This window comes from Cyprinodon tularosa, unplaced genomic scaffold (assembly GCF_016077235.1).
Source record: "Cyprinodon tularosa strain WSP-4 unplaced genomic scaffold, ASM1607723v1 ctg1066, whole genome shotgun sequence".
In the NCBI taxonomy this organism is placed as follows: domain Eukaryota; kingdom Metazoa; phylum Chordata; class Actinopteri; order Cyprinodontiformes; family Cyprinodontidae; genus Cyprinodon; species Cyprinodon tularosa.
The window spans coordinates 54085-77776 of record NW_024037856.1 but is presented as its reverse complement, the minus strand read 5'-3'; the positions used below and the strand labels follow the sequence as shown (position 1 = coordinate 77776).

At 44.9% G+C, this 23692-nt stretch overlaps 1 protein-coding gene across 3 annotated transcripts; it reads left to right on the top strand.

Moving 5' to 3' along the window:
* Positions 1–671: 671 nt before the first annotated feature.
* On the top strand, positions 672–22251 carry LOC119785399. Of its 3 annotated transcripts, XM_038288064.1 has the most exons (6): positions 672–968; positions 3693–4147; positions 4179–7565; positions 9206–9326; positions 15733–16569; positions 20424–22251. In XM_038288064.1, exons 3-6 carry the CDS (start codon positions 4286–4288, stop codon positions 20968–20970), a joined length of 4785 nt encoding a protein of 1594 aa, XP_038143992.1. In that variant the 5' UTR covers positions 672–968; positions 3693–4147; positions 4179–4285; the 3' UTR covers positions 20971–22251. The 3 variants fall into 3 exon arrangements, with proteins under 3 accessions (XP_038143992.1, XP_038144002.1, XP_038143981.1); XM_038288074.1 differs by having other exon boundaries at positions 672–959; positions 3693–7565; XM_038288053.1 differs by having other exon boundaries at positions 3693–7565.
* Positions 22252–23692: the final 1441 nt, after the last annotated feature.

Genomic DNA, 23692 nt, shown 5'->3' with positions numbered 1-23692 from the left:
AGATGTCTGTGACCAATCATAGTCCCTCGTGGTAGATGCCTCCACTCTGTGTGAAAACAAGACTTTATAGCAGTGCAGGTGAAACCGTCTGTGCACGGACCACTCAGATAAACACGGCAAAAAAAGAACCAAATGATGCTGCAGCTGCTGATGATCATCATGGTGCCTTTAAACTGGGCTGCACAACATGTGAGAATCCTTTGTTGGTCTTTCTTTCTGTAGTTCTCTGTGCTGCCGCCTCCACGCCGATACATGTTGCCTTAACGCTGAGGTGAAGAGTGGGAGGCAGAGGGCAAACTGAGAGGCCTACGAGAGGGATGGAGAGCCGCAGAAGAAAAGAGTGTGTGGGAGACCGAGGCAGAGCTTCACATAGAGAGAGAGACTAGATAGATAGATAGATAGATAGATAGATAGATAGATAGATAGATAGATAGATAGATAGATAGATAGATAGATAGATAGATAGATAGATAGATATGCTTAGATAGATAGATATGCATAGATAGATACATAATACAGATTGAGATGGATAGAGGCTATTTTGTGGCTCCAAAGTCTTTAGAGGCTCCACAGCTACAAGCAATGCAAATAGGAGGCAGATATAAGAAGAGAAAGAGGAAGAAAGGAGAGATGGAGGGAGGCTGAAGTGAGGTAAATAGAAACTGGAAGGGAGAGCAGGAGGAGGAGGAGGAGGGTTTGCGTCGGTGTGTTGGTTGGCAGAGAGAGCTTGTCAAAAAAAAAACCCTCTGACAGAAGGCATGATTCACAGCAGAGCCAGAGAGAAGCAGAGAGGGAGGGAGACAAGCGACAGAACAACAAACGGCAGGAAGAGGTAGAGAAGGAAGGGATGCAGGAGAGACCCGAGCAGAAAGGATGCTGATGATGAGAGCGCATCGCCAGGATGGAGCTACAAGCACTACTGCTCCGGATTCACCCAGTTATTCCCCGACTGCGACCATGTTGATCAGGTTCTGACTGTCGTCCATCCTGTGGTTCTGTGTGTGTGTGTGTGTTGTGGGGGGGGGGGGGGGGGGGGGGGGGGGGTGTAGAGCAGGGGGAGGCAGCAGTGACAGAGCGGAGCAGAGGAAGGAGAGGGTCTCCTCTATCAATAGGCTCCTTTGACACAGGTTTCCATCACTGCTGCATGTCAATGAGGCGCCGGCGATTTTATCCTGCAGTTAAACTGATATTTATTGATGTCATCAACATTCCAGATGTTTCTCATGTTCAGTTTTCTTCTCATTAGCTATTAGCTGCTGTAACTTCTCAGCGCTGAGGGAATGGTTGTTCTGAGGCGTCTGTCTCCAGAGGGATGGTGGATTGAAGGGGAAACATGTTTGGTCAGGGTGTGTTATAAAGCTTTCTTTGGTTTTATTCATCTAAATCAAAGTCTTTCAGTTTATCCATTTATTTAAATGTTAGAATCTAAACATCTTTCATTGTGCGACTGCTAGGTGACGGTTCCTCTAAGATACAACTTCCTTAAAGTTCCCCACAGGAATTACTGCGCGTCTAAATTTAGCTCTGCGTTTGGCTCATCCATGCAGGCTGAGATTCCAGCTTTTCTTTCCTTACCTGCAGGAGCAATGAGATGTGGGACATGCTGGGATAAGCCAAGGATGAATATGTGATGCTAAAAGGGATTAGAGTGGAAATTAGACTGTTGTAGTTTATCCTAAAAATCACCCATAGGATACAGTTCCTGTCTTTCTAGGTAAATAAACCATAAACACCTGTTCTCCAAATAACCAGAGGTTCCTGGAAATCAGAAATCTGTCAGGGAGAGTCTGATGCTTTGCTCCAGTCCTGGTGTCACAATCCAACATGGCTCCCAGGAAGTGGCGGGACAAAGTTTTTGGTTGATTTTGTTCGCATTAAATCCTTTGAACTTATGGCTCTGATGAACCTCTGAGCAAAATATGAGAGGAAAGATGATGCTGGTCCATATCAGGTCACCACTGGAGTTCAACATGGCTGCCAACCATTGGACTGAATGACGTCATATTAAACATGATGTCCCACAACTGGAAGCGACATGCTGTGCAGAGTTCAAATGAAGGAAGCGAATGTCATTTGCATTTCAGACAGGATTCATTTCGACTTCTTCACTGAAACCGAACTTTTATAGAAGTTAGAGGATCAACTTCAACTTTTTCCTCCAGTAGAAATTTAAAAGTACCATTTTTAAAACTACTTAAAGTATAAAAGTGAAAATAATACAGAAAATAAACTGTTAAGGCAGGGGTCATTGATGATGTCACGGGCTCGGGACACGCAGCGCTGGGATGAAATGTCTTTCATGGAGGGAAGAGGAGCCCCCATGATCCTCTCTGCTGTTCTCACCTTCTTCCAGTCTGAGGCGCTGCAGCCTCCACACCACACAGTGAGACAGCTGCTCAGAACGCTCTCTATGGGGGGGAGGATGGGGGGGGCAGGAAGTCCAAGCGCTTCTGGGCCCTTTGGACCAGTGAGGTGGTGTTTCCAGTCCAGGTGAGGGTGTCTGTGATGAATGTGGTGCTGCTGACCACCTCTACAGCTGAGCTGTTGATGAGCAGTGGAGCGTGGTTAGGCCGCTTCTTCCTGAAGTCCACCATGATCTCCTTGGTCTTCTCCACCTTCAGGATCAGGCTGTTATCTCTGCTCCACCAGCTGCTCCACCTCCTCTCTGTAGTCCAGGTCGTTGTCGTCTCTGATGAGGCCCACCGCCGTGGTGTCGTCTGCAAACTTCACCGTGTGATCGGTGGTGAACCTGGGGACGCAGTCGAGTGTCATCAGGGTGAACAGCAGGGGGCTCCGGACGCAGCCCTGAGGGGAGGGGCTTAGACTGATGACATCAGAGGTCCGACCCGGACTGACTGAGGTCTGTTGGTGAGGAAGTCTAGCAGCCAATAGCAGAGGGGTGTATTGAAGCCCAGCTGTTCCAGTTTGCCCATCAGATGCTGTGGGATGATGGCGCTGAAAGCTGAACTGAAGTCCAGGAACAGCATCCATCGTAGGTGTTCTTCTCCTCCAGGTGTGCCAGGCTCAGGTGGAGAGCAGCAGAGATGGCGTCCTCAGTGGAGCGGTTCCGTCGGTAGGCGAACTAGAGCGGCAAAAAATACCAACAACAATTAATATCCTATGCATTTATTATAGGGAAGAAAAATAGTCTTGATGTTTTGGAGAAAATCAGAGCTTCCTTTGGTTCTATTGTGGCTGGAGGAACTGGCTAGGCTTTGTCATTTGGAGAGAATTCGGTTCTCATTAGCAAATAACTTTAATCGATACGATAGAACTTGGCAACTCCTTCGGCTAAATGTTGAAAACTCGATTTGAAAAGAATTTGATTTGATTCTCGGTGTAATAAGATATAAGTCTGAGGGAAAGGGGTGGTTAAATTATGTCACTTTTATTTTGTTTTGTCTTTGTTTTATGTTCACCTCAAAAAGAGGATTTTTTTTTATTTTTGTGGTTTAATTTTTCATATCTGATTCCTCAATAAAACTTTGATACAAAAATGAATTGTTGTTATTAGGCTGCATCATTTATCCTGTGTACAATTATTAAATGCAGTAGCTATAATCTGGTTAAAGCAGTTTATTGTAAGGACAACGCTTCACAGGAAACATCAGAAACAAGATTATTTTCCTGTTTAAAAGCTGCTGGTTTTTAAGATGCTTTCCATGGTCTTAATGTTCTTTGTTTTTCTGCAGGAGCCATTAATCATCAGAGCCCAGCAGAATGCACCTCGCAGGTCCGGCTGGATCCCACCGTCCGTCCAACTGGCTGTTTTCTGTTGATTTGTGTCAAACGGACAAACGCTCTGCTGGAAGGACATTTAATTGGCTCTAAACAGAACAATAAACACAATGCTGCCATGATGTGAGGAGAGTGGGAGGGAAGATGAGCTTCCAAAGTGAAAATGGCTGCTTCTGTTTTTTGTTTTTGTGCTTTTTGGATCTAATTGGAAAATGATTCTTCAGTTTGAACTTCATGGTGTTTATGATGCTCTTCTGACATGGAGTCTTCGACAGAAGGACGTTTGTTGAACTTTCAAGCTTCAATGGGAAGAATCTTCTGACCCCTCCAGAAAACAGATGGGACATTGTTAAGTTGTGAACTGGAGATTTTTAAACAGGGACTTTGGTTGATGTCTCATACGGTCTTCCTGAGGAACGCTGCTGCACGTCTCGCACAGTCTGCTGTAGTTTGAAAAACATTTTTACCCAAATTCAGTCCAGAAAAAGACCTCACAATTCGCTCTTCAAGCTGTAGACGTGCCTCCCACCAACCCCCCCCACCAAACATGGGCAAGCCTCTCAGCCGTCCGGGGTGTTTCAGGAAGAGCTCCTGCTGCCTGGAGAAACACGGCCTAGGGGATGGGGGAGTGGGAGGCCGGGATTTGGGGATGGAGGGGGGTTATGGGGATGGTTACGTGCCTCAGAGATCCATTTATGACACCATGTGCATCAACCAGCAGATTGACAACCATCACCACCACTCTGGGGGGTTGGTGAGGCGGGATGGAGGTGGAGACGGGAGCTTTAGCTACTCCATGAGTGGCTCTCTGAGAGTGAGCAGGTCAGACATGTTTGATCCTCAGCCACGCTGTTTGACTCCAAACCCGTCCTTTGTCCAGCGCCTGGATGAGAGAGCCATCTATGACTCCCTGAAGCTGGGAGCAGAGGACATAGATGGCTGTCACCCTCAGGGCCATTTGAACCGATCCGTTTCTCCCTCCGTGTCCTCATTCTCTGCACCAGGAGTGTCCTCCTCATCAAAGAAACACCACAATCACCACCATCACCATGGAGACAGCACAAAAAGCAGAGAGAGCCGTCATTCCTGGAAAGCAATGTCATCTCCAAAGCCCTTGGAGTGTGTGGAGATACCTACGCCAGAGATGATGGACAGAGGAGGAGGAGGAGGCTATCTGAATCCAGGCCACTACCCTGCTGCAGGCCAGTCCTCCTCTCTCACCTCCCCACTCATCTCTCCCTTCTCTGGCTCCCCTCTGTCGACAGGATACCACACTCCCGTATTTTTCTCTCCAGCCAAACCTCGTCCCAGTCAGAGCCAGAGCCTACGCTGCTCCCCTCCCCATGTGATCCAGCCAAGACATTATTCCCAAACCCAGAGCCTGAGGCTTTCCCCCCCACATGAGCTCAGAAGGTCCCCCTACAGGGCCCCCCTGGTCCAACTGTCTGCTCATGACCTGGAGCAGGACCTCAGGGAGCGAGGAAGTGGATGGGGCCGCGGTGAACGTGACAGGGACTGGGAGAGGGAGCGGGAACGGGAGATGGAGCGGGGATGGGCCCAGCGAGAGTGGGAGAGGGAGAGAGAGAGGGGAAGGCTTGAAAGGGAGAGAGCCAGAGAAAGGGAGAGAAGGGAGACATCCACTTTCGGGACCTTTGGATATGGCCGACCTGTTCCTCTGCGCTCCGACCGGGACTCTGTGTTTATAGAGTCCGACCACGGTTTGGACACGACTCCTCTGCTGCTGCCCCAGCCCTCAGCCTCCCCCTCCCCCTCCCCCAGTGGGGCTCCCAGAATGGGTACGGGAGCAGTAGGCAGGAACCGAGCTGGGTCAAAGGTCGGCCCTGAAGGTGTCGGTGGAGGGATGTTTTCTAGGTGCGACAGCGGGAGTGTTAGTTTGATGTTGGTGGACTGTAAGTCCGGGTGCGGGCCCAGATTAGTCAGTGAAGTCATAACTGGAAACATTTCTGAAGCCGAATTGAGGTCAGGTAACCAGGAGCACAATCAAGCTGAAAGCTGGAACAAATTTGACAACGGATCCAGGTCTAGTGTAAAGAACAAACCTGAAAAGAGGATGGGCTCCCAAGTGAAAACACGCCCTGGGGGTCGAGATCTGGAGGGAAAAGTGCAGTCAGGGATGGAGCATAAAGCGGAACACAAAAGATTAACAGAGAGTGTCGAGAAAACTGGTGGAGATAGAGCTAGACAAGAACGTCTACCTGAACCCAAGAAAACAAGCGTCAATGAGAAGAATGTTGATCCTGTTGACAAAGTTCAGTTTGAAACTACAGTCATTCATGAAAGCCAGCTGGAGCTTCAGCCAGCGGCTAAAATTAACTCCCAACCAGAGGAAAATAGGGTTGGAACAGAGGATGAACCTGAACTAACATCGAATGTTGTTTTAACATCTGAGTCCAGAGTAGAGGCTAAACCTGACCCTAAGATTGCTCCTGTTTCCAAGTCAGGGGCAAAGCCGGAGGCGGCGATCAGTGACGGAGGAGTGAAAGAGAGTGAGAGTGACAACCAGGCTGAAACCAAAGGGGAGCCTCAGCCAGGCTCCATGGCAGGAGATACACCTGAAACTGCACCTGTAGACCAGGAAGGGAAAAAGCTTGAAGACACTGACACGCCAAAATCAAGTCATGCTCTGAAAAGCTCCAGATCCAAGTCCAAATCATCCAAGTCCTGCTCCAGGTCTCGACCAGGCACAGCCACAGGGATGCGCCCAGGAGTGCTGAGCCCCAGAGAAAGCAAAAGGCTAGGAGACTTTGACTCAACTGCCCCACCTGAGGGCACTGAGTTCACCTGGCCTCGCAGAGTCATGGTCCGAAAGAGGACTGTCCGTCAGGGAGGGGCACTACACAATCTCCCTATCCTCCCTCCACTTCCTTCTGTACTGTCAGCACTGGAGAAGAGGCATCCACACCTGCGCCACGGTTCAGAGAACCCCTTATCGAATCTGATGAATCCCATTGTAGGACGATGCTCACTGAGGGAGCCGGCTCACCCGGAGCCAGGACAGGGCAGCGGTTTGGTAGGCCGAGCCTCCCTGAGGGAGCAGAACTTGGAGCACTGGAGGGTCTGCAGAGAGCAAGAGGAGCCCAGGAGGTCCAGAAGTCGTGACAAACGAGGGGAGCAGAATAAGGAGAAGGCAGAGAAACAGGAAAAGAAAGAAAAGGAAGAGAAGAAAGAAGAACCACTGAACAATGAGAAGGAAGCTCCATTGGACATCAAACAAGACAAGGTGGAGATGAAGGTGGAGGAAAAAAATCTGCAAAATAATTTGAAAAACAAGGAAAAGGAAAAAGAGACGGATCTAGAAATAAAGTCTGAAAAATTGGATGATATAGGAATACAAATTAAAGTTGGTTCAAAAGAAGTACAGGAGCAAGAAAATGGGGCAGAAAGCAAACTAAACCTAGAAGGTGAGGCAGATGGAAGATACAGAACGAATCCTGCAGTGGAAGGAGGTGTGGAGGGTTGGGACGCTGTTCTTGACATGGTCAACACGCTTTGGGATGACAGCTGGGAGAAACATGAAGCAGGTGGAGAAGATGCAGATTCCCCTCCAGGCTCCCTGCAGTGTTGGCCTCTCCTCCGGCCTCCCATCGGCTTTGGGGGCTCTCACCCTCCCTCCTCAGCAGCCTCTGAGCTCAGCCTCACAGAGCTGGAGAGGAGGGCCCGGGAGCTGGACTCGGACCTCGAACACCTGGATCTATCAGAGCCTCACAAAGATTTATACCAACCACCGATGGAACCAGGGAGGGAACGAGCCGACATGTACCAAACACATCCTGGGCCCCAAAGAGACAAGACCCCCCTTCACACAGGTATTCCAGGTGTAACCTACTCCATGTCTTTTGTTTAGACTTCCTTTCCTCCTTGTTTAGTCCATTCTGATCGTTCAGTGCATTTCAGTACGTTGTCATCTTACCTACTTCTCAGGACAATTGGGTCCAACTAATATCTAAGGGTTTAGACAACAACAAAATACATAAATTATAATTTACTACAATCAAAATTTAGTAATGTATCAGTATTTGATTAAAAAGTAATCTATGTAGAGTTATGTGGATTCTTTAACTATGCAACTCCTCCTCCAGAGCAAGCATGCAGTGGGATTGGATCAGAATGTCTGCATATTCATGCAAACAAGTTTTGGCGAAGGGGTGGCCTATGGTTAGGGCATGGTGCTTCGGTCCCAGAGGTTCTGAGTTCAAGCCCACTCCCACAGCCTGACACGTGAATGAAAACGGACATTTGACTGGACTTATAACAGAAAACATTACAAAAATAAAGACTGAAAGCATGTTAACAGGGTAAACTAGAGATGAAGACAAAGAACATCATCTGATGGAGGTTTCTTCCTGTTATAAGGGAGTTTTTCCTCTCCACTGTCGCTACAAGCATGCTTAGTGTGAGGGATTGCTGAAGAGTCAATGAGTCGATGCAATCAGCTGGTTTTCCTTAGATAGAAAACTTTGAATCAATCTGACTGGATGATCTGGTGAACTGGAAAGTGACCTGAGATGACATGATGGGAATTGGAGCTATAGAAATAAACTGAATAGAACTGAATTATACTTCCATGGCCACATTATCACCTTAGCATCTCTCATTTATAAAAGCATAAGTGTGACTTGTTTGTCTATATTTGCAGTTTGTCCCATGTCAAATCAGCCCAGAGTGCAGGGAGATATCCACCGTCTCCACGAGCAACAGCTTAGTTTATGTTCAAAGGTTATTAAAGAAAGATCAGACAGGACAGAGTTGAGAAGAAAAACTCAGTTGTTCACCTTGAATGCCTTGTTTCAGCTTGAGATCCAGAGTATGACGACAGGGGCGAATAGATCTGCAAATGGTGTGAACAATTGGATACCAGTTAACTTTAAGGACGAAATTAACACTTTCAGAGCCAACATGGAGGCTCAAATTATGATTAGTAGGGGATGATCATAACCTTAATCAGCATTTATTCATATAATAGGTCAAAGTATTGTAAGACCTGTTGGATGATGCAGTTTTAGTGATTTTCAGTTTAAATGAGGAGATTACGGATTAGGTATTTAAAAGCAAAAAAGAACAGTTCCAGAGAACAAGCAGGAGTCTGGAGCCAGATCAGGCAAACAGATCAGAACAGGAAGGCTCAGAGGTCCAGGAGACCGAAGCCAGGCAACCCCATCCTTCATTTGGTCTCACTCTGATCTTTATATTCTTATTTAAGCACCAGTTCGTAGCGTATGGGTCTCCCAATGACAGCAGGTCATCCTGTGTTCTCATTGGTCCCACTCCCACTGGAATACCAGCCCACCCAGGATCGTGTCCACCGGCCTGTCCTTCTCTGAGAATAACTGTGAAGCAATGCATTGTTTTTTTTTTTCAATAATTATTAAACCAACCTTTTTCTAAAGCTTGGATGTACTGGATGCTGTGGTTACTAAGGCGTCCAATGTGTTCAATATCTTTTCAGGAGTTTGCAGCAGATCCCAGGTCAGTTTGGAGCTAAATGTGATGGCTTCCACGCCGACTGACACTGACAGGACAACGAGTGACTGGTCTAAATCTGCCAGCACTCCCACAGTGGGACTGAGGTAATTTCTGAATCTAAACTTGTTTTTATTCTTAATCCCTATTATCTTTCAGAAAGTGATGAATTGTTTTCACATTACATTGTTTTATTCACCATAGTAAAGCAGGACAATTTTATTTTAATCAATACTTTAGTGAGCTTCGTTTGCTGTTAATGTTTCTGATAAATATCATTTGCTGCTTCAAACCCAGGACTGCCTTTAAAAAGAGATTTTAAATCTAAGTTGCACTTTTCTGGTTAAATGTTAAGATAAATAAAGGTGAAATAAAATACAGCACATTTCTAAAGAGTGATGACTTACATGTTAGGGAATGGTCCGAACATGGAGCCCTGAGGCACACCACATGTTATATGCTGATTCTACAGTTTCTAGATTTGGTTAAAGGAAAAGATTCTGTCTTTTTCTGTAAAATCTATGTCTAAGACTGTTTTTAAAAAACTTAATCTGAAATGTTTTTAGTCTGTTTCAAATGGATTAAAGGGAACAACTACGAGTTTTAATTCCTTCAGTAAACTTAAAGTTTGTGCTTGTGGTTTGCCAGGTACGCTAATGCTAATGCTAACCAAACCAAAGCAAACGCTTAGTTTACATATTTGGAGAAGAAAGTGTCTAACTTTGCATTCCCTCTGATGTTTAACAGATGCTCAGCCTCACGTCACTTCTTAATGTTTTTATTTTGGCTTGAATCTGAAAGATGGATCCCTGAGTGTCATGAATCGGTGTTTGTATGGAGGACACAAACGCAGAGACCAGTAGGCAGAGGTGAATTAAAGTGGTTTTATTAAAGTTCACAGATCAAGGAGCAGGAATCAGGGTCCAAAAGAAAACAGCAAACGAACCTCAACCAAGGAGACATCAGTGGTAAATCCAAACTAGGAGCCAGGGAGAGACGAGGTACACAGACAGAAGTTAGACAGGATGTTTGACGAGGATCCAGCAAACAGGAACTGAACAGGGAGGGCTTTTAAAGGGGACAGAGACAGAGAGAGAGCTGACCAGGAAATTGGCAACAGGTGCTTGGCAGGACAGAGAAACAGAGCAAGGGAGGACACAAGAGGGCAGCAGAGGACAACAAATGGATAACGAAGGAAAACAGGAACAATCAGACCAGGACCATGACACTGAGAGAAAGAAGAAGCTAATTCTTCGCTCTTTCACAGACACATTAGCATCTGGCAACACCTGAACTCCAGCTGCTATTGGATGCTTATATATTAATTCCACAAATAAAGAGTCTGATGAAAAGCTTGTAGCTGTGACCTTTAAAGGTATTTTGGAGGATTTTCTAATTTTTGGGACGTGTGAAAGCTTTCACTAGTCCATTTCTCCTTATGCACGCTCAGTTTAGAAGTTGGTGTTCTCATCCAAGCTTACTGTGTCTGACCGTCCGCCTTAACCCATAAATCCCTCCATCACTATAGAGTGGAGACTATATAGTAAACTTTATAGTGAACTCAGTTAACTGACCATTCAGACAGATAATCACTGCTTTTTGCTCCGTTGGTCACGTAACTCCTCCTCCACCGCGCGGTGCCTGCGCCATCTTTGTTATTAGTCGGTAGCAACAGCGGGACGCTGTGACAGTAAATCCCATAATGCTTTGCGAGGAGAGTGCTCCGTGCAAAGCATTCTGGGATATATCTGCCTCTTCTGAGGCCTTGCTTTTCTTACATTGAGACACTTTTTGTCGTCCGACCTTCAGCCAATTTTCAAAGAATGGCGGTGAGAAAGGTGAGCTTCAATGACTGTCCGCCTGGTTGCCTGAAAGAAACAGATAGCTAACGGTACGAGCACGTAGGACGACCTACGTAAACACATCACCAGAATGATTGACAGTTAGGAGGACCACTGATTGAGATGATCCACCTGGAAATAAAAGGTTGTCCTCTACACCTTTAATAAACGATGACATTGATCAGTAGGACAGTAGAGTGGGAGAACCGTTGCCAGGTCTCCGGTGCTGCTGCAGATGATTCAGGGTCTATAGCTGAAGTGGAGTCAGAGACTCCTGAGTACGATGCAGTTTTAGTTTTAGGAGATCTCGCCCTCCTTATTAATGCCTGACTGAAAATGATTTGTTTTTGGGCACTTTCATCCTAACGGCTATACGGCGGTATATGGCTATACCAGTGCCCACAGCTACCGTGCTCTACTTACAGACGTCTGTAAACCTCTGAGCATAAATGTGAAACATTTTCAAACACCTCTTTAGATGTGGATGTTTGATGACTCAGTGAGCCGTTTAAAATGGAAATGGAAAATCAAATAAATTGTGCTTTTATTTTACAGAGCTGTTATCATAGATGAGCTCACTATAATGGAACAACAAGATGAGTGTCTCTGCCCTTTGAGAGAACCGGAACATTTAGAATCTACCGGCAGCTCAGTCTGGCTTCATGCTGCCGGCAATAAAACCACCGATTCATCTGGTTGGTTAAAATATTATTGGCTGATTTCAGCACAACTGAGGACCGTTAGTTAGATTTGGTCAGATTAGTAATTACATCCATCCATCATCCATCCATCCATCATCCATCCATCCATCATCATCCATCCATCATCCATCCATCATCCATCCATCCATCCATCATCCATCCATCCATCCATCCATCCATCCATCCATCATCCATCATCCATCCATCCATCATCCATCCATCCATCCATCCATCCATCCATCCATCCATCATCCATCCATCAACCATCCATCCATCCATCCATCCATCATCCATCCATCCATCATCCATCCATCCATCATCCATCCATCCATCCATCCATCCATCCATCATCCATCCATCCATCATCCATCCATCCATTCATCCATCCATCATCCATCATCCATCCATCCATCCATCCATCATCCATCCATCCATCCATCCATCCATCATCCATCCATCCATCATCCATCCATCCATCATCCATCCATCCATCCATCCATCCATCCATCCATCCATCATCCATCCATCATCCATCCATCCATCATCCATCCATCCATCCATCCATCCATCATCCATCCATCCATCCATCCATCCATCATCCATCCATCCATCCATCATCCATCCATCCATCATCCATCCATCCATCATCCATCCATCCATCCATCCATCCATCCATCCATCCATCCATCATCCATCCATCATCCATCCATCCATCATCCATCCATCCATCATCCATCCATCCATCATCCATCCATCCATCCATCCATCCATCATCCATCCATCATCCATCCATCCATCATCCATCCATCCATCCATCCATCCATCCATCATCCATCCATCCATCCATCCATCATCCATCCATCCATCATCCATCCATCCATCCATCCATCCATCCATCCATCCATCACCATCCATCATCCATCCATCCATCATCCATCCATCCATCCATCCATCATCCATCCATCCATCATCCATCCATCCATCCATCCATCCATCATCCATCCATCCATCCATCCATCCATCCATCCATCCATCCATCCATCCATCCATCCATCCATCATCCATCCATCCATCATCCATCCATCATCCATCCATCCATCCATCATCCATCCATCCATCCATCATCCATCCATCCATCCATCCATCATCCATCCATCCATCCATCCATCATCCATCCATCATCCATCCATCCATCATCCATCCATCCATCCATCCATCCATCCATCCATCCATCATCCATCCATCCATCATCCATCCATCCATCCATCCATCCATCCATCCATCATCCATCCATCATCCATCCATCATCCATCCATCCATCATCCATCCATCCATCCATCCATCCATCCATCATCCATCCATCCATCATCCATCCATCCATCCATCCATCCATCATCCATCCATCCATCCATCCATCCATCCATCCATCATCCATCCATCCATCATCCATCCATCCATCCATCCATCATCCATCCATCCATCCATCCATCCATCATCCATCCATCCATCATCCATCCATCCATCATACATCCATCCATCCATCCATCCATCCATCCATCATCCATCCATCATCCATCCATCCATCCATCCATCCATCCATCATCCATCCATCCATCATCCATCCATCCATCCATCCATCCATCATCCATCCATCCATCCATCCATCCATCATCCATCCATCCATCATCCATCCATCCATTCATCCATCCATCATCCATCCATCCATCCATCCATCCATCCATCCATCCATCATCCATCCATCATCCATCCATCATCCATCCATCCATCATCCATCCATCCATCATCCATCCATCCATCCATCCATCCATCATCCATCCATCCATCCACCATCCATCCATCATCCATCCATCATCCATCCATCATCCATCCATCCATCCATCATCTATCCATCATCCATCCATCCATCCATCCATCATCCATCCATCCATCCATCCATCCATCATCCATCCATCCATCCATCCATCATCCATCCATCCATCATCCATCCATCCATCCATCCATCATCCATCCATCACCCATCCATCCATCCATTCATCCATCCATCATTCATCCATCCATCCATCCATCCATCCATCCATCCATCCATCATCCATCCATCAATCCATCCATCCATCCATCCATCATCCATCCATCATCCATCATCCATCCATCATCCATCCATCCATCCATCCATCCATTCATCCATCCATCATCCATCCATCCATCCATCATACATCCATCCATCCATCCATCATCCATCCATCCATCATCCATCCATCATCCATCATCCATCCATCCATCCATCCATCCATCATCCATCATCCATCCATCCATCCATCATCCATCCATCATCCATCATCCATCCATCCATCCATCCATCCATCATCCATCATCCATCATCCATCCATCCATCCATCCATCCATCCATCCATCATCCATCCATCCATCCATCATCCATCCATCCATCCATCCATCATCCATCCATCATCCATCCATCCATCATCCATCCATCATCCATCCATCCATCATCCATCCATCCATCCATCATCCATCCATCCATCATCCATCCATCCATCCATCCATCCATCATCCATCCATCCATCCATCATCCATCCATCCATCCATCCATCCATCCATCCATCCATCCATCATCCATCCATCCATCCATCCATCCATCCATCCATCCATCCATCATCATCCATCCATCCATCCATCCATCATCCATCCATCCATCCATCCATCCATCCATCCATCCATCCATCCATCCATCATCCATCATCCATCATCCATCCATCCATCCATCCATCCATCCATCATCCATCCATCCATCATCCATCCATCCATCCATCCATCCATCCATCCATCCATCATCCATCATCCATCCATCCATCCATCCATCATACATCCATCCATCCATCATACATCCATCATTCATCCATCCATCCATCATACATCCATCCATCCATCCATCCATCCATCCATCCATCATCCATCATCCATCCATCATCCATCCATTCATCCATCCATCATCCATCCATCATCCATCCATCCATCCATCCATCATCCATCATCCATCCATCCATCCATCCATCATCCATCATCCATCCATCCATCCATCCATCATACATCCATCCATCCATCATACATCCATCATTCATCCATCCATCCATCATACATCCATCCATCCATCCATCCATCCATCCATCCATCCATCATCCATCATCCATCCATCATCCATCCATTCATCCATCCATCATCCATCCATCATCCATCCATCCATCCATCCATCATCCATCATCCATCCATCATCCATCATCCATCCATCATCCATCCATCCATCCATCCATCCATCATCCATCCATCCATCCATCCATCATCCATCATCCATCCATCCATCCATCCATCCATCCATCATCCATCATCCATCCATCATCCATCATCCATCCATCATCCATCATCCATCCATCATCCATCCATCCATCCATCCATCCATCCATCCATCCATCCATCCATCCATCCATCATCCATCATCCATCCATCCATCCATCATCCATCCATCCATCATCCATCATCCATCCATCCATCCATCCATCCATCCATCATCCATCCATCCATCCATCATCCATCCATCATCCATCATCCATCATCATCATCCATCATCCATCATCCATCCATCCATCCATCCATCCATCCATCCATCCATCCATCCATCCATCCATCATGGCTGAATGACCTTTGCTGATGTCATCCTCATCACATTATGAAGGCGAACACCTTAGAGCTGCAGCCACATATCAGGCTAATGTGCTAAAACGGTGTCAGTCCAGAACATGATGTCATCAGGTTGTGTAATGATATCGTATCCATGCTCCCTGTTTTCCCATGTAGGTCAGCGCTGTTCTCCCAGCATCAGAGCTCATTAGACTCATGGGACCTGAATTCATTTGACTGCTTTGTGTTTTTTTTTCTAGCTCCAATAAAGAGGACAGCTCTCCAGACTCCAACCTGACACTGGAGTCTGATTCCAGTGGCGTCTTTCTCTCCTTATCCAATCAGAGCCAGGAGGATGCTGGTTCTGACAGCGACCAGCCAATCAGTGGCTCTGAACTGGGAAGCAGCAACACATCGCTGGAGAAAGATGGGGAGGATGGAGGTTTGAAGGAATGGGGAAGAGAGGAGAGCTCAGAGCTCCAGTGGTGCTACCCGTCACTCCTCAACACTCCCTCAAATGAAGACGTGGATGGATGTGGGGTTGGAGAGGAGTCAGGATGTGCAGAGAGAGGCTTAGATGAGGAGGAGATAAAGACCAGGAAGATCCCACCAGAGCAAATTGACATTATGGCGTCATTCAGTGCTATACACAGGGAAGAGCCTCCGCCCAGGAAAAAGGTGACCGTTATGGGAGTAGATCCTCCTCTTCCTCTGTCTCCTTCTAAGCAACAAATCAAACACCTTCTAAATCCTTACCAGAAACCACTTCGAAGCTCAGGACTGGACTGTGGGGACCTGGATCCCTTTGTCCAATCAGATAGCTTTGTTTATCTAGCTGTGTCTGCAAGATCCCCCTCCAAGGGAGAAGCTGCTGCAGAAAAAGAGATAACTACCCATAATGCAAAGCAAGATAATGTAGGGAAACAGTTAGAGGCAAATGTCCAGCTACCAAACATGGAGGCCGACTCCAAGATGGGTCACCTGGCCCCTCTGAAACCAGAGGAGGGAGACTTTCTGTGCACTGACAGCTTCGTCTACCTGGCTGCTCCAGCATGCCTCCTGTTGGGCCCCGCAGGAACCACAACCTACAGTGGCAAGTAGGTCTGAGTGGATGGACAGGCACCAGCCTTCACTCTGGACATCCATTAGAACATCCAACTAAACAACCACCTAAACATCCACCTAAACTTCAATCAGAACATCCATCAGAACGTCCGTCAGAACATCCACCTGAACATCCATCAGCACATCCATCAGAACATCCATCAGCACATCCATCAGAACATCCACCTGAACATCCATCAGAACATCCATCAGAACATCCATCAGAACATCCATCAGAACATCCATCAGAACATCCATCAGAACATCCACCTGAACATCCACCTGAACATCCATCAGCACATCCATCAGAACATCCATCAGAACATCCATCAGAACATCCACCTAAACATCCAACTAAACATCCACCAGAACCTACATCAGAACATCCACCTAAACATCCAACTAAACATCCACCAGAACCTACATCAGAACGTCCAACTAAACCTCCATCAGAACATCCATCAGAACATCCAACTAAACCTCCATCAGAACATCCATCAGAACATCCAACTAAACCTCCATCAGAACATCCATCAGAACATCCAACTTAACATCCCACTAAACGTCCATCAGAACGTCCAACTGAATGTCCATCAGAACATCCAACTAAACGTCCATCAGAACATCCAACTAAACATCCAACTAAACATCCAACTAAATGTCCAACTAAGCACCCAACTAAGCATCCATCAGAACATCCAACTAAACATCTAGCTAAACATCCAACTAAACAAATAACTAAGCATCCATCAGAAAATCCAACTAAATGTCCATCAGGACATCCAACTAAGCATCCAACTAAACGTCCATCAGAACAGCCAACTAAACATCCAAATAAACGTCCAACTAAACATCCAACTAAGCATTAATCAGAACATCCAACTAAACATCCAACTAAATGTCCATCAGAACATCCAACTAAACATCCAACTAAGCATCCAATTAAACATCTAACTAAACATCCATCAGAACATTTAACTAAACATCCAACTAAACGTCCATCAGAACATCCAACTAAACATCCAACTAAACATCCAACTAAACGTCCAACTAAGATTCCAACTAAGCATCCATCAGAACATCCAACTAAACATCTAGCTAAACATCCAACTAAACAAATAACTAAGCATCCATCAGAAAATCCAACTAAATGTCCATCAGGACATCCAACTAAGCATCCAACTAAACATCCAACTAAACGTCCATCAGAACAGCCAACTAAACATCCAAATAAACGTCCAACTAAACATCCAACTAAGCATCCAACTAAACATCTAACTAAACATCCATCAGAACATTCAACTAAACATCCATCAAAACATCCATCAGAACATCCAACTTAACATCCAACTAAGCATCCAACTAAACATCCAACTAAGCATCCAACTAAATATCCAACTAAACATCCAACTAAACGTCCAACTAAACGTCCAACTAAACGTCCAACTAAATGTCCAGCTAAACGTCCAACTAAACGTCCAACTAAACGTCCAACGAAACATCCAACTAAACATCCATTAGAACATCCAACTAAACGTTGATCAGAACATCCAACTAAACATCCAACTAAACAACCATAAGAACATCCAACTAAGCATCCATCAGAACATCCAACTAAACCAACTAAATGTCCATCAGAACATACAACAAAATGTCCATCAGAACATCCAACTAAGCATCCAACTAAACATCCAACTAAACATCCATTAGAACATCCAACTAAACGTTTATCAGAACATCCAACTAAACAACCATAAGAACATCCAACTAAGCATCCATCAGAACATCCAACTAAACATCCAACTAAATGTCCAGCTAAACGTCCAACTAAACGTCCAACTAAACGTCCAACTAAACATCCAACTAAACATCCAACTAAATGTCCATCAGAACATCCAACTAAACGTTGATCAGAACATCCAACTAGACAACCATAAGAACATCCAACTAAGCATCCATCAGAACATCCAACTAAACGTCCAACTAAACGTCCAACTAAACGTCCAACTAAACGTCCAACTAAACATCCAACTAAACATCCAACTAAATGTCCATCAGAACATCCAACTAAGCATCCAACTAAACATCCAACTAAATGTCCATCAGAACATCCATCTAAGCATCCAACTAAACATCCATTAGAACATCCAACTAAACATTGATCAGAACATCCAACTAAACATCCAACTAAACAACCATAAGAACATCCAACTAAGCATCCATCAGAACATCCAACTAAACATCCAACTAAATGTCCATCAGAACATACAACAAAATGTCCATCAGAACATCCAACTAAGCATCCAACTAAACATCCAACTAAATGTCCATCAGAACATCCAACTAAGCATCCAACTAAACATCCAACTAAATGTCCATCAGAACATCCAACTAAGCATCCAACTAAACATCCATTAGAACATCCAACTAAACGTTGATCAGAACATCCAACTAAACATCCAACTAAACAACCATAAGAACATCCAACTAAGCATCCATCAGAACATCCAACTAAACATCCAACTAAACATCCAACTAAATGTCCATCAGAACATCCAACTAAGCATCCAACTAAACATCCAACTAAATGTCCATCAGAACATACAACAAAATGTCCATCAGAACATCCAACTAAGCATCCAACTAAACATCCAACTAAATGTCCATCAGAACATCCAACTAAGCATCCAACTAAACATCCAACTAAATGTCCATCAGAACATACAACAAAATGTCCATCAGAACATCCAACTAAGCATCCAACTAAATGTCCTACTAAATGTCCATCAGAACATCCAACTAAATGTCCTACTAAATGTCCATCAGAACAGCCAACTAAGCATCCAACTAAACATCCAACTAAATGTCCATCAGAACATCCAACTAAGCATCCAACTAAACATCCAACTAAATGTCCATCAGAACATACAACAAAATGTCCATCAGAACATCCAACTAAGCATCCAACTAAATGTCCTACTAAATGTCCATCAGAACATCCAACTAAACATCCAACTAAATGTCCATCAGAACATCCAACTAAGCATCCAACTAAACATCCATTAGAACATCCAACTAAACATTGATCAGAACATCCAACTAAACATCCAACTAAACAACCATAAGAAAATCCAACTAAGCATCCATCAGAACATCCAACTAAACATCCAACTAAATGTCCATCAGAACATACAACAAAATGTCCATCAGAACATCCAACTAAGCATCCAACTAAACATCCAACTAAATGTCCATCAGAACATCCAACTAAGCATCCAACTAAACATCCAACTAAATGTCCATCAGAACATACAACAAAATGTCCATCAGAACATCCAACTAAGCATCCAACTAAATGTCCTACTAAATGTCCATCAGAACATCCAACTAAATGTCCTACTAAATGTCCATCAGAACAGCCAACTAAGCATCCAACTAAACATCCAACTAAATGTCCATCAGAACATACAACAAAATGTCCATCAGAACATCCAACTAAGCATCCAACTAAACATCCAACTAAATGTCCATCAGAACATACAACTAAGCATCCAACTAAACATCCAACTAAATGTCCATCAGAACATACAACAAAATGTCCATCAGAACATCCAACTAAGCATCCAACTAAATGTCCTACTAAATGTCCATCAGAACATCCAACTAAATGTCCTACTAAATGTCCGTCAGAACATCCAACTAAACATCAGTCAGAATATCTCAATAAACCTTCAACTAAACATCAATCCCTCCATCCATCTCATAACTATTTGTTTTTTAAAGTCTGTTGTTTTTTATTTGTCAGACGTTTTTTAGACTTTAATTGTTTTGGTTCTTTTTTTTCCAGGGAGTCCGACTCTGAGAGTTCTGGTTCTGGGCCGGTTGATGTCTCATTCCTGGGTTGTGGCTCTGTGGCAGGGGACAGTGACTGGGACTCGGACCTGTCTGACTCGGATCCCAGTCGTTCATCCAGAGTCTCAGCCGGGGGCCTAAAATGTGCTGGAGCAGGACGCTCCAAGAGAGCGCCGGCCGAGTCGGACTGGGACATGTTCGGAGATGCTACCGAACCCGAGGTGCTGGGAGAGCTCTTTCTGGATCAGGACAGAAGCAGCAACGGGAAAACCGGGCAGATCACCAACAGGCCGGCAGCAGCTGAAGCTGCAACGGAAAGTTGCTCCGAGTCTCCAACCCTGAAGACGGAGACGTCCTCGGAGCAGATGTCCACATCAAAGAAGGTGACCTGGCAGTTCAAACCGGCCCAGAGGTCCGTCTGCACCGGAAGTAGGAAGGAGAAGGATCTGCCTAGATTACCAGAAACGGGTGGAGGTGACGGCCACAGACCCTCCCCTTCATCCTCATCATCTTCGTCTCCGTCTTCATCGTCCTCAGGCTGATTCCTCAGAGGAAGGTTGGTGTAGCTCTGGGACACGGAGCTGAAAAGCACCTGATGATTCAATGGTTTTTCTTTGCGTTTTGCTGCTGCAGTTGCCTTCCTCAGCCTTGTACTCGCTGCATAAGAGTTGTTGCTTTTTCTTAGATTAGCCGACAGATTCTCATCTCTACATTAGTTCAGCTTGATGTGAGACTCGCTGCTGCCGGCTTTTGGGAAAACAGGGTGAAATGATTCATTTAATCTTTATTTATTCTCTAAACTGTAGTTTTGGGGCTTTTCTCTGTTAAACTGCATCATGTGAACAAGCAGAAAGAGGTCGACCTTCAAACTCTGCTGCTCATGTTTACGCTGTATTTTATAATCATATCCAGATTTACAGTGTATTTAATAGTGTTTAATAATATATTTTGATCTTTCAGATATAGATAAATATATATATATAAATATCCCATGTACTGAATGTTTGCAGAAGAATGTTTTATTCTTCATCTAGACTCAGATAGTGAATGTTATCTTGGAGCAATATGCCTGGAGGTTCCTGCTACCTTCCTTCTCTGATTATTTCTGGCATATTTAGCATAAAGCAGCCGTGGGTTTGGTCAACCTGCAGGAAGCTTTGGCTGCTCAGATCCGTCTGGGAACAAAACCTTTCTTCTTTCTTCTGAATTCAAATGAAATAGAAATAAATCTACATTCAGCTTCTGATGGGTATGATGTGCCATTAATCCACAGCAACAACCTGCTGCTGGATTGTTTCCTCCTTAGTTTTCTGATCCACACTGGCTCAAATGTAGGCATACATTAAACAGAATCAGGACCCGCTAACTTCCGACTGGAGCTGATCTACGCTCTGTGCTTTGGAACGTCCAGGAACATCGGGCTGAAAGAGAGATGTGGGTTTACTGTAGGCGGGAAGGTTATAAGGCTGCAGGCTGAATTCTGTTTGAAGATCAACATCTGCTGTAAATATTGAGTTCTCAATCAACCAACCAACGTTCTGCCTTTTACTTCCCACCCTCACCTGTACTGTCCATCTCCAGAGGACATCTGTCATCCCTTCATCCACTCTCCATCTCTCTCAGACACAAACATCCAGATGTTAGTGGACGAATTCAGAGCCAAATATCCACATTCTGCTCCGAACCAGATCCCATCAGATGGGACGGTTCTGTTGCTGACTGGGTGAACTGGGACAGCTGGGTTCAGGGGTTAAAGGGGTGATAGAATGATTCTATAGGGTATCTGGTCCTTCAGGTATCTAATAGGGTGATAGAATGATTCTATAGGGTATCTGGTCCTTCAGGTATCTAATAGGGTGATAGAATGATTCTATAGGGTATCTGGTCCTTCAGGTCTCTAATAGGGTGATAGAATGATTCTATAGGGTATCTGGTCCTTCAGGTCTCTAATAGGGTGATAGAATGATTCTATAGGGTATCTGGTCCTTCAGGTATCTAATAGGGTGATAGAATGATTCCATAGGGTATCTGGTCCTTCAGGTATCTAATAGGGTGATAGAATGATTCTATAGGGTATCTGGTCCTTCAGGTCTCTAATAGGGTGATAGAATGATTCTATAGGGTATCTGGTCCTTCAGGTCTCTAATAGGGTGATAGAATGATTCTATAGGGTATCTGGTCCTTCAGGTCTCTAACAGGGTGATAGAATGATTCTATAGGGTATCTGGTCCTTCAGGTCTCCAATAGGGTGATAGAATGATTATATAGGGTATCTGGTCCTTCAGGTCTCTAACAGGGTGATAGAATGATTCTATAGGGTATCTGGTCCTTCAGGTCTCTAACAGGGTGATAGAATGATTCTATAGGGTATCTGGTCCTTCAGTCTCTAATAGGGTGATAGAATGATTCTATAGGGTATCTGGTCCTTCAGGTCTCTAATAGGGTGATAGAATGATTCTATAGGGTATCTGGTCCTTCAGGTCTCTAATAGGGTGATAGAATGATTCTATAGGGTGTCTGGTCCTTCAGATCTCCAATAGGGTGATAGAATGATTATATAGGGTATCTGGTCCTTCAGGTCTCTAAGAGGGCGATAGAATGATTCTATAGGGTATCTGGTCCTTCAGGTTTCTAATAGTGCGATAGAATGATTCTATAGGGTATCTGGTCCTTCAGGTCTCTAATAGGGCGATAGAATGATTCTATAGGGTATCTGGTCCTTCAGGTCTCTAATAGGGTGATAGAATGATTCTATAGGGTATCTGGTCCTTCAGGTCTCTAATAGGGTGATAGAATGATTCTATAGGGTATCTGGTCCTTCAGGTCTCTAATAGGGTGATAGAATGATTCTATAGGGTATCTGGTCCTTCAGGTCTCTAATAGGGTGATAGAATGATTCTATAGGGTATCTGGTCCTTCAGGTCTCTAACAGGGCGATAGAATGATTCTATAGGGTATCTGGTCCTTCAGGTCTCTAATAGGGCGATAGAATGATTCTATAGGGTATCTGGTCCTTCAGGTCTCTAACAGGGCGATAGAATGATTCTATAGGGTATCTGGTCCTTCAGGTCTCTAATAGGGCGATAGAATGATTCTATAGGGTATCTGGTCCTTCAGGTCTCCAATAGGGCGATAGAATGATTCTATAGGGTATCTGGTCCTTCAGGTCTCCAATAGGGTGATAGAATGATTCTATAGGGTATCTGGTCCTTCAGGTCTCCAATATGGTGATAGAATGATTCTATAGGGTATCTGGTCCTTCAG